At 41.3% G+C, this 25,959-nt stretch overlaps 2 protein-coding genes across 5 annotated transcripts in view; one reads left to right on the top strand and one right to left on the bottom strand.

Annotated features, from left to right (window-relative positions):
* si:dkey-72l14.3 (Glyco_hydro_56 domain-containing protein) overlaps positions 1-1,242 on the top strand; it is a 31,436-nt gene extending 30,194 nt beyond the window's left edge. The window contains exon 4 of the mRNA XM_056422608.1: positions 307-1,242. Coding sequence (XP_056278583.1) covers positions 307-558 — 252 coding nt within the window. The 3' untranslated portion in view covers positions 559-1,242. The remainder of the gene's footprint in view (positions 1-306) is intronic.
* A 6,449-nt stretch (positions 1,243-7,691) lies between these two features.
* On the bottom strand, positions 7,692-16,266 carry borcs6 (BLOC-1 related complex subunit 6). Of its 4 annotated transcripts, none has more exons than XM_056422603.1 (7): positions 16,136-16,265; positions 14,359-14,963; positions 13,763-13,946; positions 13,348-13,530; positions 10,522-10,685; positions 10,281-10,364; positions 7,692-10,096 (listed from the first exon to the last, which is right to left on the bottom strand). In XM_056422603.1, the coding sequence occupies exons 2-7, from the start codon at positions 14,950-14,952 to the stop codon at positions 9,971-9,973; spliced, it is 1,335 nt and encodes a 444-aa protein (XP_056278578.1). In that variant the 5' UTR covers positions 14,953-14,963; positions 16,136-16,265; the 3' UTR covers positions 7,692-9,970. The 4 variants fall into 4 exon arrangements, with proteins under 4 accessions (XP_056278578.1, XP_056278579.1, XP_056278577.1 ...); XM_056422604.1 differs by having other exon boundaries at positions 16,158-16,265; XM_056422602.1 differs by having other exon boundaries at positions 14,365-16,266.
* Positions 16,267-25,959: the final 9,693 nt, after the last annotated feature.

The raw sequence follows: 25,959 nt of genomic DNA, 5'->3' as shown, positions 1-25,959 counted from the left end.
CAATGCTATGTATAATGTCTTGTTAACAGGCAGACCTGGTTAGCACCATAGGAGAGAGTGCTGCCATGGGAACAGCTGGAGTCGTCATCTGGGGTTAGAGTGAGACTAAGACAGAGGTATACAGCTAAACATTTACATAAAGTGCATACACCCACGAATGTCTGCACATGTATACACTGATATATTTCAAGATTTCAATTTATAAAAACACTATTACCATTTAACTTTTTTTATCTCAACAATTAAAACTTCAAAGATGGCTTTGTGTTGGCAAACCTTTTTTTTCTTAAACATGCCCACTCCCAGAGAGAGTGTCAAGACCTGGCAGAGTTTGTCCACAAAGTCCTGGGACCCTACTCCATCAACGTAACCACGGCAACTCGACGCTGCTCAGCCTCTCTCTGCCAGGGAAAGGGTCGTTGTGTCCGTCAAAATCCAGAGAGCTCCGTCTACCTCCACCTCCCAGCGACATCCAAACTGGTGGAGAAGGTGTCGGAAAAGGTGAGGGAGCGTTGTTGGAGCCATTTTCTCATGTGTTTCGTGACTTTGGACTTCTAGGTGGGGCAAGGATGCTGTAATTTGATGTTTGTCCCTATTTAATGAGGCGAAGTGGGAGGCCAGGTGTTGCAAATTGGCGATAGAAAACAGTTTTTTGACCGTCTACAGTTGAGCCACCACGTCTTGATGTGAGCTACGTCTCAATGTAAATACCATCTGAACGTGATGCAGAGGATCCAAAATAAAACTTGACAAATACACTGGACTCTGAAACTTACTACAAACGCGTCGGAACCTTCGTCAATGCGCAGCCTGTAGTGCCTCTTGTTAAACAGGTAACGGGGGCATTACAAGCGTAATTTTAAGCCAATTTCATGATGTATCTGTGCTGGATTCATAAAGCTCCGTCTATAAATTGTATTCCAGATGTCATTAATTCTGAATCCCAATTCTACAATCAGCCAAAAATAGATGACGACATGAGATCCGTTGTTCAGATCTAAAACACTCTTTCCGTCTCCGGTGACCCAAAGAGTCTTATTCCAGATGAAGCTTTTTCAGTTTCCGCTAATTAGCAACTCAAAGCGAAAACGCCTGCAGTCGAAAGTCAAGTTTACGCGACACAACATTCAAAATTGTCAGATCGCTCAACTGTTCTCATTACACAACCTGTTGACTTGTAATTGTTTTTTACACATTACATGACTGATCCGCCACGGTGGGAAAAAAGCTGCAAGATAAGCCAAGTCATGCATCTTCATGTTGTCGTTGGCCCATGTGTCAACACAAAGCCTGTTTCCTCTCGGTGAAGCAACAACTTGTCTGTGTTGCGTTGATATAAATTGACATAACTAAAGTGTGAGCCACGTGTAGGCAATGACCAAGTGGGCGTATAGTACACCGTGTCTTCAAATTACGGTGTTATGTGAGGAAATCATGCTTGTAGAAAGGTTAACAAACACACATGATGGTGAGCTATAGATAACAATATTTTGAAAAGATGAAGCTCCTTAAAAAAAGCTTGTTGACTTCTGCACTTTTCTGATACTGAAGAGTTGATTCACAAAAGCCTGTGTGAACATGTTGAAAGGCAATTGTTAAAGGAGACACAAGTTCTCAACTTATGTTCTTTCTGTGTGGAGTTTGAAGCCGACCAACTTCTTTTGAGTCACGACTGATAAAGATAACCAAGACAACAGCAAGGAGGCCAGTAGCCTGAGGATCTTCTGTCTTTAGATGGAAAGCAGAGAAGGAAACAGTAGCTGACACACAACAATGGAAGATATGCTGGAACACTTAACACAAGAACATTGTGTTCTCTGGGAACACTCATAACTTTTCAGTTGTCATAAAGTGGAAGACACAAGTCTGAATATTGCTGCAACTGCAGAACATTATGAAAAGTTTGTTATTTCAATCGGAATTTGAGCCTTACTATTTAATCTAGAGTTTTCAGACTGATGTATTAAAATGTTTCACTGCTCCCTGTTAATATCACAGCAGCAATGGTTGCTAATGTTGACATACAGTAATTGTTCTATCCATCAGCAGGAGGCAGCAAAAGCCACAGATCAGCCCGACACAAACACTGTTCGCAGGAGTAGTAAGTCTACACAGAAGCCCGCTGTGCACCAACCACTTCACGTTTCGAACCAGTTTTCCCTGCTCAGCGACACACCCGCTGAGGAACACACCCTGGTTATCGGGAGCTCTATAGTCAGGAACGTGAAAATAGCGAAGCCACGGACCAGAGTCGTGTGCCTCCCGGGGGCCAGAGCGGGCGACGTGGAGTCTTGTTTGAAGCTGCTGGCTAAGGACAAGCGGAGATACAGTCAGATTGTAATACACGCCGGTGGTAATGACGCCCGAGCCCGTCGGTCGGAAGTCACTAAAATTAATGTGGAATCGGTGTGCTTATGCCAAGACGTTGTCGGACACCGTAATTTTCTGGCCCTCTCCAAAATTTGCAGACAGACGAATTGTATAGCCGAATGTCGTCTTTCAACCGCTGGGTGTCGAGGTGGTGCCCAGCGAATAATGTGGGCTCGTAGACAACTGGAAGACTTTCTGGGAAAACCTGATCTGATGAGGAGGCGGCATTCATCCCACGTTGGACGGAGCGCGTCTCATTTCTGCGAATATGACCAAGTTGATCACCGGACTTAATCTATGACAACCCAGGGTTCAGATCAGGAACCGGGAGCAGAGTTGTAGTTTAACACCCTTCTCTGCTCTTCCATTCGAGCAGTTACCCACCCTTGACTTTAGAGTAGAGACTGTGTCTGTCCCACGGCCACTTCAATTAAATAAATCAAAAGTAAGCAGAAGAGGAGTCGTACACAATAACCTTATACAAGTTAACACCATTATTTCAGCAGTGCAACAAAATAGGTCTATTAAATGTGGTCTCCTAAATATTAGATCTCTGTCATCTAAAGCTGTGTTACTGAATGATTTAATATCAGATAATCACATTGATTTATGTTGCCTAACTGAAACCTGGCTGAGCCATGAAGAATATGTCTGCCTGAATGAATCGACTCCTCCAAGTCATATTAATACTCACATTCCTCGAGGCACCGGTCGAGGAGGTGGAGTAGCAACCATCTTTGAATCGAGCCTATTAATTAATCCTCAACCAAAATTACACTACACCTCATTTGAAAGCCTTGTTCTTAGTCTTTCACATCCAACCTGGAAAACACTACAGCCAATTCTATTTGTGATTCTGTACCGGCCACCAGGTCCATATTCAGAGTTTATATCTGAATTTTCAGAATTTATATCAAGTTTGGTTCTTAAAACTGATAAAGTTATTATTGTAGGAGATTTTAATATTCATGTGGATGTTGATAATGATTGCCTTAGTGCTGCATTCATCTCATTGTTGGACTCGATTGGCTTCTGTCAGAGTACAGAAACCCACTCACAGCTTTGGCCACACGCTTGATCTTGTTCTTACTTATGGCGTTGACATTGAGCATTTGAAGGTCTTCCCACAGAATCCTCTTCTGTCAGACCACAACCTCATAACTTTTGAATTTATACTACCGGAGTGTACTCCGTTAGTCAAAAGTTTCTACACTAGATGTCTAACTGATAGTGCTGTAGCTAAATTTAAAGAAGCGATTCCTTCTGTATTTGATTCGATACCACGTCTCAATATAACAGAGGACTCCTGGTCTAACTTTAGTCCGTCCCAGATTGATCATCTTGTTGACAGTGCCATAGGCTCTCTGAGAATGACACTGGACTCGATAGCCCTCTGAAGAAGAAGACAGTGAGGAAGAGGAGGTTTGCTCCTGGTATAACCCTCAGACCCGCAAACTGAAGCAAGCGTCACAAAGCTTGAACGCATATGGCGTTCAACTAATCTCGAAGAATCCCGCTTAGTTTGGCGAGATAGTCTTAAAACATATAAGAAGGCCCTCCGTAATGCCAGAGCAGCCTATTACTCATCAATAATAGAAAAATAAACACAACCCCAGGTTTCTCTTCAGCACTGTAGCCAGGCTGACAGAGAGTCACAGCTCTGTGGAGCCGAGCATTCCTATAAACCTTAGTGGTAATGACTTTATGAACTTCTTTAATGAAAAGATTTTAACTATTAGGACAAGATTAATAATCTCTTGCCCATAACCAGTGCCAATCTGTCCTCAAGTGGAATGGCCTTGGAAACCGCTGTATGCCCTGGTGTATATTTGGAGGATTTTCTCCTATCAACCGTGACCAATTATTTTCAACGGTTTCTACTTGAACACGTCTACCTGTCTCTTGGACCCCATCCCGACGAGGCTGCTTAAAGACGTTTTGCCTTTAATTGGCGGCTCTCTATTAGATATTATCAATGTGTCTCTGCTAACAGGCCACGTACCACACTCCTTCAAAGTGGCTGTTATTAAACCTCTCCTGAAGAAGCCCACTCTGGATCCAGAGGTGTTGGCTAACTACAGACCGATCTCTAACCTCCTTCCTCTCCAAGATCCTTGAGAAAGTGGTCGCAAATCAGTTGTGCGACTTTCTACATCATAATAGTTTATTTGAGAAATTTCAATCAGGATTTAGAAAACACCACAGCACCGAGACGGCACTGGTGAAAATTACAAATGACCTCTTAATGGCAGCAGATAAAGGACTCCTCTCTGTCCTGGTCTTATTAGACCTTAGTGCTGCATTCGACACCATTGACCATGACATCCTGTTACAGAGACTGGAGCAGTCGATTGGCATTTCAGGCACGGCACTAATTTGGTTTAAATCCTATTTATCAGATCGATCTCAGTTTGTATTTGTAAACGATGACGCCTCGATAACCACCAACGTTAATCACGGAGTTCCACAAGGTTCTGTGCTTGGACCAATTTTATTTACCTTATACATGCTTCCTTTGGGCAATATTATCAGGAAACACTCCATAAACTTTCATTGTTATGCAGATGACACTCAATTATATTTATCGATAAAACCAGAGGAGAGCAACCAACTCTGTAAAATTCAAGCATGTCTTAAAGACATAAAAACATGGATGACCTGCAACTTCTTGATGTTAAACTCAGACAAAACCGAAGTAATTTTAATCGGCCCTGAGCACCTCAGAGATCAATTATCTGGTGATGTGGATTCTGTGAGCGGCATTGCCCTGGCATCCAACACCACTGTAAAGAATCTTGGCGTTATCTTTGATCGGGACTTGTCCTTTAACTCCCACGTAAAGCAAATCTCAAGGACTGCATTCTTTCATCTACGTAATATTTCAAAAATCAGGCACATCTTGTCTCAAAAGATGCAGAAAAATTGGTTCACGTTCGTTACTTGAGACTGGATTACTGCAACTCCTTATTAGCAGGCTGCTCTAATAAATCTCTTAGGAATTTGGGTTTGATCCAGAATGCTGCAGCTCGTGTTCTCACTAAAACTAAGAAAGAGATCACATCACTCCTGCACTAGCTGCTCTGCACTGGCTCCCAGTAAAATCAAGAATCACTTTTAAAATTCTTCTCTTAACCTACAAAGCCTTGATTGGTGATGCTCCATCATATCTTAAGGAGCTTGTCGTACCATATTGCCCCACTAGAGACTCGCTCACTAAATGCGGGACTACTTGTAGTTCCTAGAGTCTTAAAAAGTAGAATGGGAGCCAGAGCCTTTGGTTATCAAGCTCCTCTTTTATGGAACCAGCTTCCAATTTCAGTCCGGGAGGCAGACACAGTCACCTCGTTTAGAGTAGACTTAAGACCTTCCTCTTTGACAGAGCTTATAGTTAGGGCTGAATCAGGTTTGCCCTGGTCCAGCCCCTTGATATGCTGCTATAGGCTTATAGCTGCCGGGGACGTTTAGGATGCACTGAGTACCTATCTCCTCTTTTTCTCTCCTTAAGGATGAATTTTCATCTCTCAATCACACGTTACTAACTCTGCTTTCTCCCGGAAGTCCTTTTGACTTTCGTCTCATGGGGTCATCGGACCCTATGAGGCAGCATAGATCCTATCTGCCTGATGGATCGTCTGGGTCGTGGAATTCCTGCTCATGACTACGCCACTGCCCTGTTGAGACTCCGCCCACTGTTGAGACTCCGCCCACTCCTCCTCCCCACCGCCATCTGCCTGATAGATCGTGGAGGTCTCCATCGTGGAATATGCCTACTATGAACTATTCATACACTCTGTCATATTCATTGAATGTATTTTAACTCTAAATCTGTCCTTCTGTACACATTACATCTATTGCATCTGTCCATCCTAGGAGAGGGATCCTCCTCTGTTGCTCTCCTGCAGGTTTCTTCCCTTTTTTTCCCCCCTGAAGGGTTATTTGGGAGTTTTTCCTGGTCCGATGTGAGGTTTTGGGGCAGGGATGTCTATGTGTACAGATTGTAAAGCACTCCGAGACAAATTTGTGAAATTGGGCTATACAAATAAACTGAATTGAATTGAATTGAATTAAATCAGCTGAACCCGACCCGGCTGAGGTCTGGAAGAAGGACTTCCAATGCCAGTGGTACGAGACTGCAGATGGGACGTCAGACCAGCAGTCCCCCAAAGATGGGGTATCTACATCAAAAGAAAATGCTGGAGATGTGCTGGGGACGACAACAACTTCTACAACAAAAGTTGCCTCTGTGATTGAGTTAAGAGGAAGCAGTTTACCTGAAAGCGGAAACCCAACGCCTTCACTGGAAGCAACTACAGACAGTGGAACAAATTCGTTGAGTGCCACAAACTTCACTTTTCTGCTGTTGCTGGTGGCCAGAAGTCTTTGCCTGGAACCTTAAATTCTCAACAAACCATCCTTCACCTGAACGGTCTGGGCTATAGATGCAATATGAGCCCTTCTGGAGTGCCCTTGAGTAAGAATATGAATCCTTGCTAGCTGCAGGTATGCTGCTTTGTAATAAAAATTTTTTTTAAAACAATGTTCACAGCTGGAACTTCAAACCTATCACTGAATGTGCCAAGAGACAGTCGTGGTACTAACACTTGTCACTTTCTTTCCCGGTTCTACAGGCTGTATTGAAACATTCAGCAGAAAAGAGACAGGACGTACTAGATAAGACTTATTCTCATATCAAGTCAGCCAGACAGGCGTTACACCAACACCACAGATATATTATAACCTTTTTACCGTTTGTATTTTCTTTGCACAGCTAAGTCCTTTGTGTAATGATGTCATAATTTTAAAGGCCTAATTTGCCCATTAGTTTCACTTTCCATTAAGTATACGTTTTGGGTTAAAAGACTGGTTAAGCCAAAACATTTAATTCTAATTCACTTTCATTGAATTGGTTTGGCAGCAGAAATGTCAGAGACCAATATATTAAATCCTTACAATGAAACCAAAACTATCTGCATTGCTAGATAGTCGAAAGGTCAGGAGACCTTTTGTTTATTTGTAAATTGGCTGAACTGGTCATTTCATCTGCCTTACAGAGCATTTCATTTTTATACATTTTAAAATAGTTAGTTAGGCACTAGAGTATCCCCTGCATAAGTTTTGGCAAAGCCCAGCAAAATTAAATATGGCCCTTTTAAAAAAAAATTATAAATAGCACTTCAGTATACAATAGGAAACCTGGATATGTTTTTTTGTAAGTCAGAGTTGTTTATATATGCTACTTTCAGATCCAGTTTTGGGCACTGAAGGATTTCAGTGCTCGTTGAGGCAGTACACTTAAAGAAAAAGAAAGAAGATGGAAACGGTTGTTTTTGCAGCTCATGTAAATGTATTTATTATTTTTCATTAAAATATACACTCAAGACAAAGGGTATCTAAATTGTTTTTTTAGTTACAGAAAGAGATCATATCTACACAGATGCATCATCTGATTGTACAACAGAAAATTAATTAATTGCACATTTACATTATGAACAAGGAGATTTTCCATATCTCCCATCTCACGGATCCATTCTCACCTTGTAAATCTACTAAGACTACCAAATGTCTCCTCTCTGGACATTTACCTTCATCTGTGAAAGAGCATTAACATCCTTACAACCACAGACATGTTGGAGTATATTTCAGTATCTTCAAGGGAAGCAGACTCTTTCCATTCTTTAATGTTTGCTTTGTAAAAGATGCAGCGCTTTCTCTTTGCCAACAAGTCTGAAGAAGGTGACAGTGAGACAAAGAGCAGATTTGACACAAAATGCAAGAGCGGCTTCTTGTGAAGCCATTAACCGTTTCTAAGGAGGTGAAAACACATTAAAACACTTAACAATGCAGAACCAAGGCTAAAATTTAGACCGACTTTGCTTCCAGTATTGCTTTCTTAAAGTTTGCAGATGAATATCCCAAAATTCACCAAACTACATGTTTGCTGCCATCAGTAATAGGTATATGTAAAAGTAATAGTACAATGATCTACGACAAGGCCACCCACCAGTGCAATGACAGACGTACCAGTGTCTCCATGTATTCAAGTAAAAAGCTCCATGACAGCAAATGGCTTTAAGTCGGTAAAGTAACAGCCAAGCGACACTGCAGTTGCTCAGTGGCTTTTCTCTCAGTAAATTAATACTCACTTTAATTCAATGTGACACAAATCTCAGACTCCAGTGATGACGAAACTATTTTTGCTGAAACAAGTTGCCCAATCCTTTCAATGTTGAAGAAAACAAAAGCGAAGACATGCTGCACACAAATGTAGCTGTTGCTTCTTTGTGATGAGTCAGCACACACGGAAGCAAACCAGAATTGTTTGAATTTCACACAGAAGGAATAACTGAAAGCAGTGTGTTGGCTACTTGCATGCATGGAATTTCAATACGATTTCATGAAGGTCTTCAAGTTGGCTGAATTTATCAAAAGTTTCTACTTTTGATGACATTTATAAGTAAAATAAGGACAAAACCTTTGAAATATTGAGTGGAATTGAAACTGTTCTGATATACAATAAGTTATGTGCACGAAAACATCTTTAATTGCAAAAAAGGTGAGGTTGTAGGACACCTGTCTGCGAGTGGCTTTCAGTTGCAGAAGCAGAACTATGATTTATAAAGTGTGCACATTTTAAATTGATAAACAACATGACAGAATCTGAGTGGAAAAAGTGAAACAGTTTCATGACCTTTGACAACCACCCTCAAGCAGCGTTTGAGCTTAACCTCCAAATGCTCCAGTTAAGTTCAGTGGAAAACATTCTGGCTATATTGGTAAATTCCCAGTGACACAGAGTAGCAGTTGCAGTATCGTTGAAAAAGCAAACGTGCTGAGGAAGCCGAATAAATAAACATTAAAATAAGACCGACGGAGAAAGAAATGATGCTCGTCTCTCCTCATCAAGTCTGCAGTGAAAAGGAATCTGATCTTTGTTGCATAAGATTAAAAAATAGACTTTCCAGTCCTGTGCAAAAGTCACTATTTTCTGAGCAGTTCATACTGGCCTCTTCATAAGCAGGGCGGAGCAAAGTGAGAGAGAGAGCGAGAGCAAAAGCGAGCGAGAGCGAAAGAGAGAGAGTGACATCGCCCCCATGTGTGGCAGAAAGGTTAGTGCAATCTGAACAAAGCGGGCTGGATGGATAATGACACAATATTCCTCAGACTGTAAACACATTTTCAAGGATATGTTTGTATATGTGTGCATGTGTGTGTGTGTTCAGGGCACTTGACCGAGTGTCTCCAAAACAGGTTAATTTGTGGAATTAAGTTTCACTACAACTTCATTAGAGGAAGTCAGGGTGACTTTAAAAATAAATAAATAAGAGAAAGCTCAACCCTGAGAGCTTAATCAATAAAAATTCAGTTGGAATATCACTGAACAAACGGTCATCTTCGAATGATGAACAAGAGGCAGGACTATGAAAGCCAATCATCCAGCATGCCGAGTAGCAATGGTTCCCGGAGAGGTGCACTTAATCTTAGCTGCAGTGTGTGTGCTACCTGCAGAAAGGTGAGTCTACTTGCAGACAGCCTTGTTCAGGATGCGCTTGATGTTGGGTCTTTACAGCTGGGGGCGTGTCTTTAAATCGGACAGGTGGGGCTATTTGCAGATCGCCTCCAGAGCGTCCAGGGTGCGTTTAATGTCACGGATCTGGGCCGCCAGGTTGTGTATGGGCTGCATGGAACGGTCCAACTCCTCACAGCGAGCCATCAGTGTGTACATGCCCTATGGGAGCAAACGTACAATAAAGACAGACAATTAAAAAAATGGATGCATTAATATAAACATGCGAGTAAAATGATGGGAACATTGAAAGAACAACAACATTGTCGTTTTTTTATATTTTTTATAAAAAAACTGATAAGCTCTGGCCACCAAAAAATGCAATAACATTGACACACAGCGTCACCTTTATACTCATGTCCACAGACTCTCCCAAGCTGTCAACAGAGTCTCTGTAGGTCTGGATGTAGCCCACACTCAGAGCTGTCATCTGGATAAATCATGGACGGAGAGATCAATCAATCACAAAAATAGATTTGTGTGAGAAATATACAGTCTGTGAGTGTGAGAGACGATACCAGAGGATAAAACAGAATCATGAAGCTAAAAACACGATGCATCAGAAAAAAACAGACTCTCAGACTCACATTTTGGATAGTTCCATTGAGGCTCCGCATCATCATCTCTACACTGTGGGCTACTTCCTGGGTGTGTCTCTGAAGATCCAATAGGACAGCTGGATCAATGGGCGGGATGTCGGCTGGTCTCCGAGACAAACCTCGGCTGCGGTAGATGGGACCTGAACAGTCGGCTAGGAAGAAATAATTAGAAAATGTAATGGATAATATACCTGACAAGTAAGGCTGCAACTAACGTTTTTTCAACAGATTTTTCGATAAATAATTCCCAGAACACAAAACGGGCTGTTTTGTTCGAACACCAAATCTATAAAGAGTTAGAACAGATTAAAGCGGCAAATCCTCACATTTGAAAAGCTGGAGCCAGCTAATGTTAACTTTTCCGCTTGATAAATGATTCATTGATTGTAAAAAATAATTTGGATTTCTTTTCTTTCAGGGCAAACACACAGAGTCAGAGAAAGGCAGAGGGTGATGCAAACAGGCATAGCCTGTGTGCAAGCACAAGCCAACAGTGACGACCTCAAAGAAATCGCATTTTCAAGTGAAAAATAAACAAAATGCCACACAAATTGCACGCCAGAGCGAATAAAGAATTAATCCCATTTGAAGGAACAGCTGCTCTTACAAAAAGTCAGCACAGATTTAAACAAATTATAGCACTTAATTTAAAAAAAACACACAAGCTCTGAGTAATTAAGTAAAAGAAAAAAGCAGGTTCCGGTCTCTGAAACTGATTCCTGTCAGGCTGCAGCAGGACTTCAGTTATAAGCCCCTCCAGTCTAAACTAAGCCCGAGTCATCTATCCTAATTGAATCAGCAGGTAGAGGAAATGAGCTGCCAGCGAGGGTATATCGACTGCGTTCCCCCGTTTAAATTGAATGGCCAGTTCAGCACACTCGAATACAGATGGGTTTTTCCTCTGGATGAAGGGCAGCGGTTCAGCCTCTTTTCCTCTTAGAATATTTGACAAAATAGATGGCTACTGATGGATAGGCTTGACTTTGTCAACCTGCTGATTTCATACAGATGATTTTATTTCTCAAATAGCTGCGCCTGTGAGTATTTTGATAATCATCCCGTTTCTATTCCTGTGAAGTCGAGTGTATATTATATTACAAAGTTTGGATGATTTATTTTTTTGCTGACGTTATCGTTTGTTCTGGTCCATCCCTCATCTGAAGCAGATGACTGAGCAGATAGCAAAATGGTGAATACAAACAATGTATATCCTATATTGACTATTCAATCGTATTGAACGAATTGGTTATATTAAGTTAGCACTCACCACAAAACCCCATTTTTCAACCGTCATAATTAAAGTTTACAACCAGTCTAACTAATAAGCCGACTTCTCTCTCTGAATAAGACACCTTAGATCTTGCCCGCAACAAAGATGTGAGCATCGCATCTGCGAAGGTTCACTGTTCTTCAAACAAAGCTCACAGTGGAACACTTTATTGAATTGATACCGCAGTCTCATCAGTTTCACAGTCATCGTTCTTGAATCTCATCAGCCAGCACATCAAATGCTGTACAGGTGCTGTACATCTGACACGGTAGGAGTCGTGAGCCACCTTTTATTTTCCCGAGGCCAATTAGAGCTGGTCGCTGTGCAGCACTGGAGAAAGAAAGCGCGTGGAGAAGGCCAGCCGGCCTCCCGTTGAGGAGTGTAAAACATATTCTTGGTTAATTAGGATATTGGTAATAAAATAAATCACGGCTGCCCGCCAGTCTAGGTAATCAATGGGAAACACTGCACTGAATAAATCAAGAACGCAAGTTATTAAATATAAAAAATATATACATATAAATGAATAGAAATAGGATGAATTACTACAAAAGGAGACAGTCTCTATATCAGTCTCAAATCAATATATAAAGTAAAAATTTCACAGAGCAATGTAACATCACAAAGCTGCTGCATTCTGAAAAACTGCAAGCTGGCAGATGATTTGCTGTAGATGATGAGACGTCAGATACAGCAATTGATTTGCTTAAGATAGTGCAACAATTTTCCTTTAGTTATTATGAGTTAGACATGACCAACGTTGTGCAGAAATGATGGGTGGTGGCTGACTGGGCCTATTAGGCTCTGGGGGGTAAAAGCTGGATGTGAATTCAGACTTCAAGTTTGACAACCTGCCCCAGCACTACTGCTCCTAAAAATGCAAATAGCCTGCTGAAACTCCATTTTCTGACACATCCCCGTGCAGAGGAAAAAAAAACAACAGTTTGTCAGTTTGGACCTCCTGGTCCTCAAATTTGTCACAGTTATAAAGTAACACTGTGGTACGCATATCCTCTACCAGCCCAGTTGGCAGGTAAACATGTTGGCATTGGACCAAGAAATGCGCTGAATACGGCCAGAGCGGCGAAGAGAAGAGTGACTACTACGTAAGAAAACGTCAAATGAACACTGGAATTTCGAGAAAGGTCTATCTGATACGGGGCTGATGACAAAAGGTATTTATGAAACATAGTCTTGGGTCACTATTCAATATATCCCCCCATACAATGCAAAGACAACTTTGGGGGTACTGGGTTGCCTCTAAATATACTATACTATACTGTATGCAAGTACTTCTTCTGCAAGTCAAATTCAACACAACATAAAGCACACCAATAAATAAACACATATATACTGGATATGAAATGTAGTCACACTTTTGCAGACGCTTCCAAATCAGCTGTAACCGCAATATGAGAGCAGTGAGCGTATGCATGCATACATGTACACTCAAAGCACGCGCATTATGAATTCCAATAATGGAGAAAACTCCCTTAATCAGCTTAAAAATAACCTTGTGACGGTTCTTTCAGCTCCATACTCACAGTCACTGCAGTCCAGACTGGGCTTGGAGCTCATTTTGATTTTCTGCTCCAGGTTCTTGGTGATGAAGTGAGTCAGGTCACCCTCCTGGCTGACTGTCCCATCTAGCTCCAGAGCTGAGGAGATTGTCGCCCTCCGGCCCTCTGACTGGCCACCTCTGCCCCCTACACGTGCCCCTGAACCACCTGTGGTGAATACACCAAAAGCAGATGAATAAAGTTGTAAAATATTCCCAGTAATTACTGACTTATCAAGAGATGGAAGTCCGACTTAATGTAGTTACAATCTCCACTATATTTATTGCTTTACTAAAACTATTTGGTTTTTCCGTGCTTATAAATAGAATACAAGTAAAGAGATGGGGAACGCGCTTAACTGCAGTAAACACAAAATCAAACCCGTATGATAGATACCTACCTCCACAAGTTTGGCTGATTTCATCCAGACTCTTGCTGTCCTGCATCCCCCTGACGTTGCGCACCCAGACCTGGGCCATGACGTGGGGAGGGCAGGGGATATTGTCTGAAGGAAGAAGAGGTGGAGTAGAGGAAGAGGACGAGGTGCTGGGACCAGGGGCTGAAGAGGAGTAGTGTCGTGCAGACTAAAAGGAAAGGTGAACAGAGAATGGAATAGAAGAGGAAGTGAATAAGAAATCATTATGAAACCAGCCCAAGAGCTACACATTTTTCTTCATGTTCTTAAGCCCTCTCTTCTAACTGATGCATTTCTTATCTCTTCCTCAAATGTAGCCAATTGGAAACAATGATGACCAACTTGGTTGTTAAACGTAGTTGGTAAATGGGTTGTAGTTCATTTGAAGTACACCGAAGTCTCAGCATTGAGTCTATTGAAAAGCAAGCAGTTCAGTCAAGATGGCTCCACAACATTTACTTGCATTGAACTCAGTTCAGACTGTGCAAATTAAATCTGTTATTCACTCTTAATCCTATGATGCCCTTTCTGTAGTACACATAATCTACTAAAAATGACTATAATCCTACAGCGCCACTCACCGCTACCTCTGTTCTCCCTCCTGCACGCTGATTTATCCACTTTTTTTCATTTTTCTCATCGTCCTCCTCATCCTGTTTCTCCTTCGCTCCATCTTCCTCCTCGTCTCGACTGTCATTGTCTCCATCTAAAGTCTCTGTCTGCTGTCTGTCTGCAGTGGCAGGGCCTCCTCGCTGAGATGACTCTTTGGAGTGTGCTTGCTGTGCTGGGTCCCACAACAGAACTGCATCAGGGGGCTCAGCATTGTGAGAGGCCTCGTGAATGTCTGTGGAGCCTGATTCCCAGTCTTCTGAGTCTCTTGTACAGGAGGCAGCAGGGAGCGAGGCGTCCGTCACATGAGAGGTGTGCAGCGATAAACTAGTAGATGTTCTACCATTATTGTACCTCTCTGTGTGCAAGTCTCTGTTTTCCATATGTACATGGTTCTCTGTGTGTCCAAGGCCGCTGTCCTCCGATGCCTGCCCAGGACAGGGCACTCTGCTGCCCCCATATTTTACCGAGACCGGAACGTGAGGGCCATTCTCTGTAGAGACGGGTGTCACAACTCCGTTAGCCGTTTCTGGCACTTCTGTACCAACACCAGGGGAGAGACTCATCCCTCCACCTGCTGATGAAGAAAGAAAGGATGTTAGAGACTCTTTAAAGTCCATATTTAATTTAAGAGTTCAATTAGAGTGTCAAAAGGGTTTTAGCAAGTACCATGGCTGACTGGGGATGGGTATCATTATTACTAACCAATCTGATATTGTAAGGCTGATACAAGGTTATTTTTCATACTTTTGTTTAAGGGAATACAAAACTATGTCAACTCATTTTACTCAATGAATTTATAAGTGCTAAAATATGGACTTTACCTCAATAAAATATAGTCAGATCTGAACAGTTTTCATTACTGGAATGGTCCAGAGAGATTTCTATTGGTACTCATTAGTTAGTAAATAAGTAGTCCTGCTGACTGATTTTCAACATAGCCAACAATGGTCTGACATATAAAAGGGGAGTGCTGCCACGCTAATTTGTATGGCACATATGGGTATTACCTTTCAGTTTGTATCATATCTTTAAAACGTTCCCAGCCCCATACAGACCTTTACTTGTATTCAAAGACTCTCCCGCATGAAGCAAGGGAAGTGTTGTGGAAAGTGGAAACAATATACAGCGGGAAAAAATGTGTGGGACTGGTAGTGAGGACTAGGAGCTAAATAGATTTAACAAGTACATGCTTTAGTGCAATATTTGACATGCCTTTTGTTTATCCCATCTATATCTCAACCCTCGCCTTAGCTGTGTTTAAATGAAGACTGTAACTCAAGCAAACAATGTAACCATCCTACTATTAATGTAATCATGGCCAAGGGTATATATTCGTAACAGCAGCTGTTATTTGGACCCAACATGACGTAGGTTGCTTGGCTTTTGCTTAGCTTGTACAATTAACTAACTTAGAGCTAGCTTACATAGCATTACATTCTCGCGACTTTAAACAAACAACGCCTGTGCAGGTTGATCAGACGTCCATGGACAGTGATTACGTCGCATAATAAAGAAACGAACGGGAAACGAGGAAATTGACGTCCTCTCGTCTTTAGCCTCTTAGCTCGTTGTGAACCGACATGTTGTTAAACGGTGTCAGCGCAGCTAACGTCCAGGCCTTCGAGTCACAACTGGTACACAGCTCGTCTCTAATTGTCTCACACCTTAACACGACACATGGTCATTGTATGTGAAACATGTTACATATCTATTGAAAAAGGCATACAATAGAACCGCGTAGCTTACATGTAACGTAGAAAACACTCACAAGTGTAAGTCCTGTTCAAAAGATTGTAGGTGACAATCGAGTCCGACAAGAAAATCCTTCCCCGCGAATCTCAACAGGAGAGTTCCGCCTTGCAAAAATAAAAGCGTTTCTAGCCAAATAATGATCATTTAATACAATAGTTTTCTTTGAATGTTAATGATGACAGCTTCTGTCTACAGCAGTTTTTCAGATGTATTGAAAAATTAAAATAAATATATTGATGTTAATTCGCAGTGACTGACTGATTCGAAGGGCTTTAAAATCTGTACACATACGACATCCCTGTCCCAGGACCTCACATCGGATCAAGAAAAGCTCCAAAGAAATAGAAAAAACAGTTTCACTGAGAAAAAAAGGAAGACACATTCAGGAGAGCAACAGAGGAGGATCCCTCTCCCCGGATGGACAGAAGCAATAGATGGCATGTGTACAGAAGGAAACATTGAGTTACAACACATTCAATGAGTATGACAGAGTGTATTAATAGTTGGTAGTAGGCAGAGTCCACGATCCAGACCTCCACAATCCATCAGGCAGATGGAGGGAGAGAGGAGTGGGCGGGGCACATCAGCAGGGCCATGGCATCAGACCCAGCCAGGTCCAATGGACCCAATGAGACGTGAAGTCACAATAACTCCAGGGAGGAAGCAGAGTTAGTAATGTTCAATGGAGAGATGAAAATTCATCCGTAAGTAGAGAGAGAAGAGGAGATAGGTGCTCAGTGTATCCTAAAACGTCCCCCAGCAGCCTATAAGCTGGACCAGGGCAAACCTTATTCAGCCCTAACTATATCACTCAATCACTCACTGACTATCAAAGAGAAACGTCTTAAGTATACTCTTAAATGAGGTGACTGTGTCTGCCTCCCGGACTGAAGGTGGAAGCTGGTTGCATAAAAGGGGAGCTTGATAACTGAAGTTTTTATTTTATGTGTAGCCTATAGCCCATTTGCTCACAATAAAAATTTGTCTCAGAGTGCTCTACAATCTGTAGACATAGACATCCCTGTCCCAAAACCTCACACATAACACACATAACTTCTGCAAAACCAATATTTAATTTCAACAAACTAGACAGAACGACAAAACGCAGACCAAACAGTACAAAGCCACCCTGTGGAATGAGACAAACAGGGTTTACATACACAGGCAAGGTGGAGGTGATTGGACAACGGGGAACGAGACACAGGTGGACACAATGAGGGCGGGGCCAGCAATCACACAGAAGGAAACAATCAGGACCAGGGCAGACAATCACAGGGAGACAGATGACACAAGGACTTCAAAATAAGACACAAAACGAGACACAAACTCCAGATCATGACAGGAAGGGGAGGTTAGAGATCGTCTGTAGTTAGCCAACACCTCTGGATACAGAGTGGGCTTCTTCAGGAGAGGTTTAATTACAGCTAATTTGAAGGAATGTGGTCCATGGCCTGTTATCAAAGACAAATTGATAATATCTAATAGAGAGCTGCCAATTAAAGGCAAAACGTCTTTAAGCAGCCTCGTCGGGATGGGGTCCAAGAGACAGGTAGATGTGTTAGAAGTAGAAACCGTTGAAAATAATTGGTCACGGTTGATGGGAGAAAAGCCATCTAAATATACACCAGGGCATACAGCGGTCTCCAAGGCCACTCCACTTGAGGACAGATTGGCACTGGTTAGGGGCAAGAGATTATTAATCTTGCCTCTAATAGTTAAAATCTTTTCATTAAAGAAGTTCATAAAGTCATAACCACTGAGGTCTATAGGAATACTCAGCTCCATAGAGCTGTGACTCTAACCCTAACCCTCAGCCTGGCTACAGTGCTAAAGAGAAACCTGGGGTTGTTCTTGTTTTTCTTTATAACTGATGAGTAATAGGCTGCTCTGACATTACGGAGGGCCTTCTTATATGTTTTAAGACTATCTCGCCAAACTAAGCAGGATTCTTCCAGATTAGTTGAACGCCATATGCTTTCAAGCTTTCGTGATGTTTGCTTTAGTTTGCGGGTCTGAGGGTTATACCAGGAAGCAAACCTCCTCTTCCTCACTGTCTTCTTCTTCAGAGGGGCTATCGAGTCCAGTGTCATTCTCAGTGAGCCTGTGGCACTGTCAACAAGATGATCAATCTGGGACGGACTAAAGTTAGACCAGGAGTCCTCTGTTATATTGAGACGTGGTATTGAATCAAATGCAGAAGGAATCGCTTCTTTAAATTTAGCTACAGCACCGTCAGTTAGACATCTGGTGTAGAAACTTTTGACTAACGGTGTACACTCCGGTAGTGTAAATTTAAAAGTTATAAGGTTGTGGTCTGACAGAAGAGGGTTCTGTGGGAAGACCTTAAAATGCTCAATGTCAATGCCATATGTAAGAACAAGATCAAGCGTGTGGCAAAAGCTGTGAGTGGGTTTCTGTACTCTCTGACAGAAGCCAATCGAGTCCAACAATGAGATGAATGCAGCACTAAAGGCAATCATTATCAACATCCACATGAATGTTAAAATCTCCTACAATAATAACTTTATCAGTTTTAAGAACTAAACTTGATATACATTCTGAAAGTTCAGATATAAACTCTGAATATGGACCTGGTGGCCGGTACAGAATCACAGATAGAATTGGCTGTAGTGTTTTCCAGGTTGGGTGTGAAAGACTAAGAACAAGGCTTTCAAATGAGTTGTTGTTTAATTTAGGTTTAGGATTTATTAATAGGCTTGAGTCAAATATGGCTGCTACTCCACCTCCTCGGCTGGTGCCTCGTGGAATGTGAGTATTAATATGACTTGGAGGAGTCGATAAATTTAGGCTGATGTCCAGGTTTCAGTTAGACAACATAAATCAATGTGATTATCTGATATTAAATCATTTACTAACACAGCTTTAGATGACAGAGATCTAATATTTAGGAGACCACATGTATTAGTCCTGTTTTGTTGCACTGCTGAAATAATGGTGTTAACTTTTATGAGGTTATTCTGTACGACTCCCTTTCTGCTTACTTTTGATTTATTTAATTGAAGTGGCCATGGGACAGACACAGTCTCTACTCTAGAGTTGTAGGTGGGTAACTGCTCGAATGGAAGAGCAGAGAAGGGTGTTAAACTACAACTCTGCTCCCGGTTCCTGATCTGAACCCTGGGTTGTCATGGATTAAGTCCGGTGATCAACTTGGTCATGTTCGCAGAAATGAGACGCGCTCCATCCAAAGTGGGATGAATGCCGTCTCTCCTCATCAGATCAGGCTTTCCCCAGAAAGTCTTCCAGTTATCTACGTAGCCCACATTGTTCGCTGGGCACCACCTCGACAGCCAGCGGTTGAATGATGTCATGCGGCTATACAATTCATCATTAAGCAAATTGGGGAGAGGACCAGAGAAAACTACGGTGTCCGACAATGTCTTGGCATAAGCACACACCGATTCCACATTCATTTTAGTGACCTCCGACCGGCGTAGTCGGGAGTCATTACCACCAGCTTGTATTACAATCTTACTGTATCTCCGCTTATCCTTAGCCAGCAGTTTTAAACAAGACTCAACGTCGCCCGTTCTGGCCCTTAGGAGGCACACGACTGTGGTCCGCGGCTTCGCTATTTTCACATTCCTGAAGGCTCTAGCTCCCATCCTACTTTTTAAGAGTCTAGGAACTACAAGCATTTAGTGAGTTAAATCAAATTAGTCCAAGCACAAAACCTTGTGGAACACCGTGATTAACGTTGGTGGTCATCGAGGCTTCATCATTTACAAATACAAATTGAGATAGATCTGATAAATAGGATTTAAACCAACATAGTGCGGTACCTGAAATGCCAAACAGATTGTGTAAGAGCCAAATGTTTTTCTCGCCCCTTTTTCCCAATTGTTTAAGGTTAAATAAATGATGGCCTAAAAATGTAATGTAAAACCGCCTGGTATGATACAGTAAGTGTTGCATCACTTCTCTTCTCTGTATTGATGATTTACTGTGATAGTCAGGAGATTAAAACAACCTTTTATTTTACGCAAAAGGAGAATCAGAAGAAACCAAATAAGTCAATGTAGTTATCATCCATCTCTTGGCCCTTTTTCTCAGCCTCTACATAACTGTAAAAGATATCAATGCACAGTCTGCTGAAAGAAACATAATGTACAATTGTAGGAATGTGATTGGGTATTTCACAAAATTAAGGTAGATGCCACTTCATTTTAAATCTGTTGCAATAACATATCTACAAATATTTCAACCAAGTTTATTGGTGTATTCAATCTACAGATGGTGATTTGATTATCTTTTGATTAAACTAAATCATTCATTTAATTTAGGTTTTATTTGGCTTGGCTGTATGTCTAATGTTTGGCCGTTGTTAACGGGTTGACACAATAAAACATATTTTCAGACTCGAATTGTTGACATGGATCTGATACATTGCCCCTCCGACCATACAAACACATGGGTATAAAAGGCCTTTCAAGGATGTAAATTAGAATGTAAGTGTTGCATCACTTTCCTTTATTGATGATTTACTGTGATAATCTGGAGATTCAAGCAACCTTTTGTTTTATGCAACAGCCCTGGCCGCTAATTCGGCTGAAGCTAGAAAGCATACATATTGCCTCAGTGAAGTGCATTGTTGCCTTGGTTGAATACCTTCACTTCATCTCAACAGCCGCATCTGTTGCTGTTGTCATACACATACTGGATTCAACATTGTAGTTAAGTAAATACATTGTTGACCAGGCCATCACAACTGACTTGGCAGAACAGTTGTGCAACCTATATACCATTAGTACAGAACTTGGAGCAGGTGGTCCAATTGGTTCGGCTTTTAACACCCGCATATCTTAGCTGTGAATTTATTTGTCTCTATCCATTCCGTCACGGTTCATCCTGCATGTGTTTCTGTTCTCCGACAGATGGAGGCAAACACCACAGTCCCTCAAGAAATAACTACCCCAAGATTAGCAGTTGCTTATTAGTGATTTCGAAATGAAAAATGTAAAGAAGCAATGCATCCTCGTGTCTGACCTATGACCTCCTGATGAGGGCATAAACAGTCAACACATGAACTGTATTAAAAAAAACATGAAATATGATTGCTTGTCAGTATTTCATCTGAACATCAGAAAAACCTAGAGTGCAAAGTGTTGATAGCGTACGAAACAGCAGTCTCTCTTAAAACTAATCGTATCACTAATGATATGGCACATCACATTGCAGTCTTGTGCTAAAATTCAATGCTTGGTGATTAAATATCTCTGTGGCAACATACAATTTCTCAGAATTTAAAATGTTAAGAATCATAACGGTATACTTGTCCCTACATCTTATGACATGACGCTGTATTGTCTTACAAACGTGTGTCTGATCACTGATCACCATTCTTAATTAAAATAAGTTTCCTGTTTGCAAAAGTACAAACAAATGTCACACAGTTGTTTCTGTTCGAGTTAGCTGAAAACTGCTGTTGTTGTTTTGCCCCATAAACCATTGATGCATTTAAGAAATGTGTTTGCAACTATTTAAATTGATAGTGGTCACACTGGAGAGGAGATTTAAATAATGAGTAGACCTGATTTTTCCTGTTTTATTCCACAATGGATGTCAGGCCAACAGCTGTGGCTTTTTAAACCCTTGAATGTGGCCAGCAATGACAAACACTGCTGCACAGGAGGCGAGAGGGTTTGAAAAACCACACTGTCACCACATCTTAAGATCTTGTAAACTATCTAATCAGCCCCATCCATACAGGCCAGCTGCGCCCTCTCTCTTGGTGGTGATTTAGCTGTTTTATTCCAGTTATTCCCTTTGCTTTTGTGCAAAACATCAAAGCTTGAGACATTACTTAAGACCTCTAAAATAAGCCAATGGCTTCTAGAGTTTTCCAATAGAACACCCAATAACCACCATGACCTTCATAATTTTCTTTCATTGCAAGGAGAACCTTTAACTGCCACAAGAAAGTTAACAGTTAGGAAAATGAGGCATACAAAGCTTATTGAGCATGTGTCTTCAAATAGATGTTTTTTTTCCACCATAAAAGCTGTAGAGTAGACGTTCACAACCGAAATGACAGAGAGGGCCCATAAATCATGTTCCAGTGAATTGAAAAATATGAATTGCATCCCAGTTCAGGGGCAGGTCGGACCTGATATTAGCCTGCTCCTTCCCAAATGAGATGTAACCTCAAAGAGACCAGAACTAAAGCTGCCTTCACATGTTACTCATCACCTGGTGACACCAGGAAGTTGCCCTTAAACTGCAGACAAAGGGTTACAGTATATTGCAGAAAGAGACCATGTCTGAACTCTGAAGAAATCTTTTTGTGTGTTAAATGCTATAGTTCAACGTTCAAGTATAACGATATTTATCATTGGTAAAGAAAGTTGTTTTTTCAAAATTAAGAACATCTTTATATTTTATTATTATTGTAATGGAGAACATTGTGGGTTTTAATAGGATACTAGATCGATCCAGCATTTGTTCAGCTGTTTCAGACCAAGGCGGAGTCAAGTAAACATGCAGTAACTCTGAAGATAACCACACTATCACAGGACTGATCATATATGTGTCCAGGGAAGCAGGAGAAAAAACAAAATGACCTCAGTACACACACAACGCGACCCGTAGCTACGTTTCTGTAATAAACCCGTGAAAAGATGAATGTCGACTAATCAGCAATAAGTACAAGTTTTCAGTTAGTGTTTTACAAAATTGGATGTCTGGTAAAGTAATAATTCAGCCAATGACCTTCTCTCGTTCTCTCCTTTCCAACGGGAGGATTTATTCTCTTATCACACGTAAAATACAAGCTCGATGCGATTGCAATTACAGCGGGAGTCCTTTTCGGTCAGCACATGTCAAAACCCAAAACGACTCTGCCTTTCCCAAAACAAGTCCGGCCCTTCAAGCACCCACATTCCATGACGTGGTCCTTACCTCGGATCTGCTCTTCTGCTCCTTTCTCAAAGGGGGGGGGGGGGGTGGGCCTCGTCCCCCTCTCTCATTGTAACAACATGATGTGTGTGTGTTGCTTTGGGTGAGGCGGAGTAGCTAACCTTCGAGAGGCAGACATAGCCTAATACTTATCGGCACATACTTTAGCTGCTAAGTGCTGTTTGCTCTGAGGTTTGAAGGAACCTGGACAGGACAGTCCAATTCAATAATTCAGATTAGTATTAACAGTGCCAAAAAGCAAAATAGCATTTTCGAATAATCCTCTCCTATTCATCAAAGGGTGGATTGACATCAATTAGTTAAAAAGCATATTTATCGAAAAAAATAATCAAGTTTCCTCAGTTCTTTCTAGGTGTTATCCTGTACAGGCTATTAGATAAAAGCCTGTTCAAGATACTGTGAATATTCTATTACATCTTTACTTTTTCAGACAGTAGAGGCTTGTAAGATGCAGTGAGGAAAGAATGTCTCATTTCTCACAAAATACAGCCCCCAATACTCTCATTTCTTTTTAATTCATGGTTTACTGTTTTGCTGTGATATCCTGTTTCTTAAACCGGAGCTCAGTCCAATCTTTTCCTCAAGGAGATCCCTGTCCATGATTTCAAAGTAATTTCAATGTGATGCCGCACATAGTTGACCAGAGCAAGTCAAGTTTATAGACATTATAAACAGCAGAAAACAATAATGCACTGCTGAGCCCCTCGATACCACCACAAGACTTTGGAAAACTAACTGAAGGGGAGGTTTATTATCCAGCTCGATTCGAAGGCATCTTTCATTCAGAAGATTGCTCAGCAGAACATACAAGCTGCTGAACATTAAATGTGAAAGTACTATATGTGGTAACTTTGGCAGGGATGGATGGTGGTTTGCCTGAGAAATAACAGCGGTGGAATGGAATCAAATCACTGTGAAACAACTGTGTGTATGCGGCTTAAAAAATAAATGTTTCACATGTGAGCTGGTATATTTTGCAGAGAGCAATGACTTTAAAAGATGTTGCCTTTTTAAAAACAGAGAGTAGCCGCCTTGAGGCCTGAATACAGGATGAGGGTTTACATTATCTGGGATTAAATTTGTTGAAACTCAACCTTGACAAACTTTACAGTGTTTAAAGCACAAAGACTCATGATACAACAGAATAGAACAGTAAAATGTAAGGAGAAAAAAAGGTAATAGAAATATTTCTTTACACCTTTGTGAATTTGGCTCATTAGCCCAGTATTAATAAGTATTTTGTCTTTTGAAAATCATCACCTGAAAATAGGAACTGTTGTCTTTATGTACTGTATGTATGTGTTTCTGTGTGGTTCAGTATCTATATTTCTGATTTGTATAATAAACTACAAAACACAAACATATTCAATTATAAGCAGACCTTTATACATATCTACAAAAAGAAAAAAACTCCCGGCACATGAATTCAGTTGAAGACCATTTCATTCCGTCTGCAAATAAATCGCTCAGGATAATCACAAGGGATGAATATTGACTCTGAGATGTAATAACAGTAATAAAGAGTAAAACACAAGAGGCAGTTGACATGAACGAGGAGCAGCTCTGCAACAATGTCTTTGAGGGAAGCACAATGGACGCAATGCTTCGCCATTAAAATGTGTTGTAGGAGTCCTGCCTCCTAATCATGTGGAGCTGGACACACATATGTATGTGTCTATGTGTGTCCAGCTCCACACGTGCAATGTGTGTACATTGCACGCTGACACGAGAAGGGCATCAGTCTACTCATAACTATATTTACCAAAATGTTGAACCTTTCCTTGATGCTAGATTTGTATTTACAGCTGAACTGTACTGTACAATAGCTAGTGTATTTTATTATTACTTCACTGCTTCCATGAAGCTTTGTCCATGTGATAATGGCTATAGGACTTGATGGGATATGTTGTTTTGAGCCCGCATCACCCTCACACCCTCTCATTCTGAGGAGAAGCTGGACCTAACACTTGTATACTTTCAACATTCAACACACTCCCATTTAAACTCTCTCTGTCTTTACTCAAAAACACACGTTCAGAAGTAGCTCAGCGCTGGTTAGCTCTTTCATGTGGCTAAAGCCAAGGAGCCAAGCCCAAGTTAATCCTCTGCAGGCTCTCTCTACTCTATCGGTCTGGTTTATTTTTCTTACAGACTCAAAAGTGTCTGCAATCCATTACTGAGTTACCGGTTTGGTAGAATTACTGGCTTGGCATCTGAACCTTAGATTCAGCTTCTCTGTGATCCCACTCATATCTATCTCTCACACACACACACACACACACCCACCCACCCACCCACACACACACACACACACACACACACCTACACACACACACACACACACACACACACACACACACACACACACACACACACACACACACACAAAGATGCATACTTTACAAGGACACACATCCAGAAATGCAGAAATAAATAGAACCAGCAATGCAAAGGGATTGAGATCCTTTGCCCAGCAGGGTATATTTACTCTACTATAGCTCAAATTGCATGCTCAGCAACATCATTGTGGGATGAAATATATGAAAATATGAGAGGCTGTTATTATTGGACTAATCCATGCATGTAAATGCACCATCCAGTAAACCATACAAAACAAACCTAAGTTTTATTTGAGTGAGTCCGTCTGGCTTTCTCCTTTCCCGTCCATTCTCTCTGTTGCTCAATCACATCAGTTCTGTTTCAGCATTTGTTTTGTATCTATTGTTCTGGGAAACAACTGAAACTGTCAGAGAATCAGAAACGCTGCTTTGAGCCAAAGCAAATGTGGCATGTGCCAGATTCTCAAAAGGATGATGTGATAGCTGGCAGGACTGTTTGACTTAATGACAATAGGCTCGTGAAAAGGTGCATCAACAGAAGCA

Source organism: Pseudoliparis swirei, chromosome 9 (genome assembly GCF_029220125.1).
Source record: "Pseudoliparis swirei isolate HS2019 ecotype Mariana Trench chromosome 9, NWPU_hadal_v1, whole genome shotgun sequence".
NCBI classification, from domain to species: domain Eukaryota; kingdom Metazoa; phylum Chordata; class Actinopteri; order Perciformes; family Liparidae; genus Pseudoliparis; species Pseudoliparis swirei.
The sequence above is the reverse complement of the archived record's forward strand: the minus strand, read 5'-3'. Positions and strand labels throughout refer to the sequence as shown.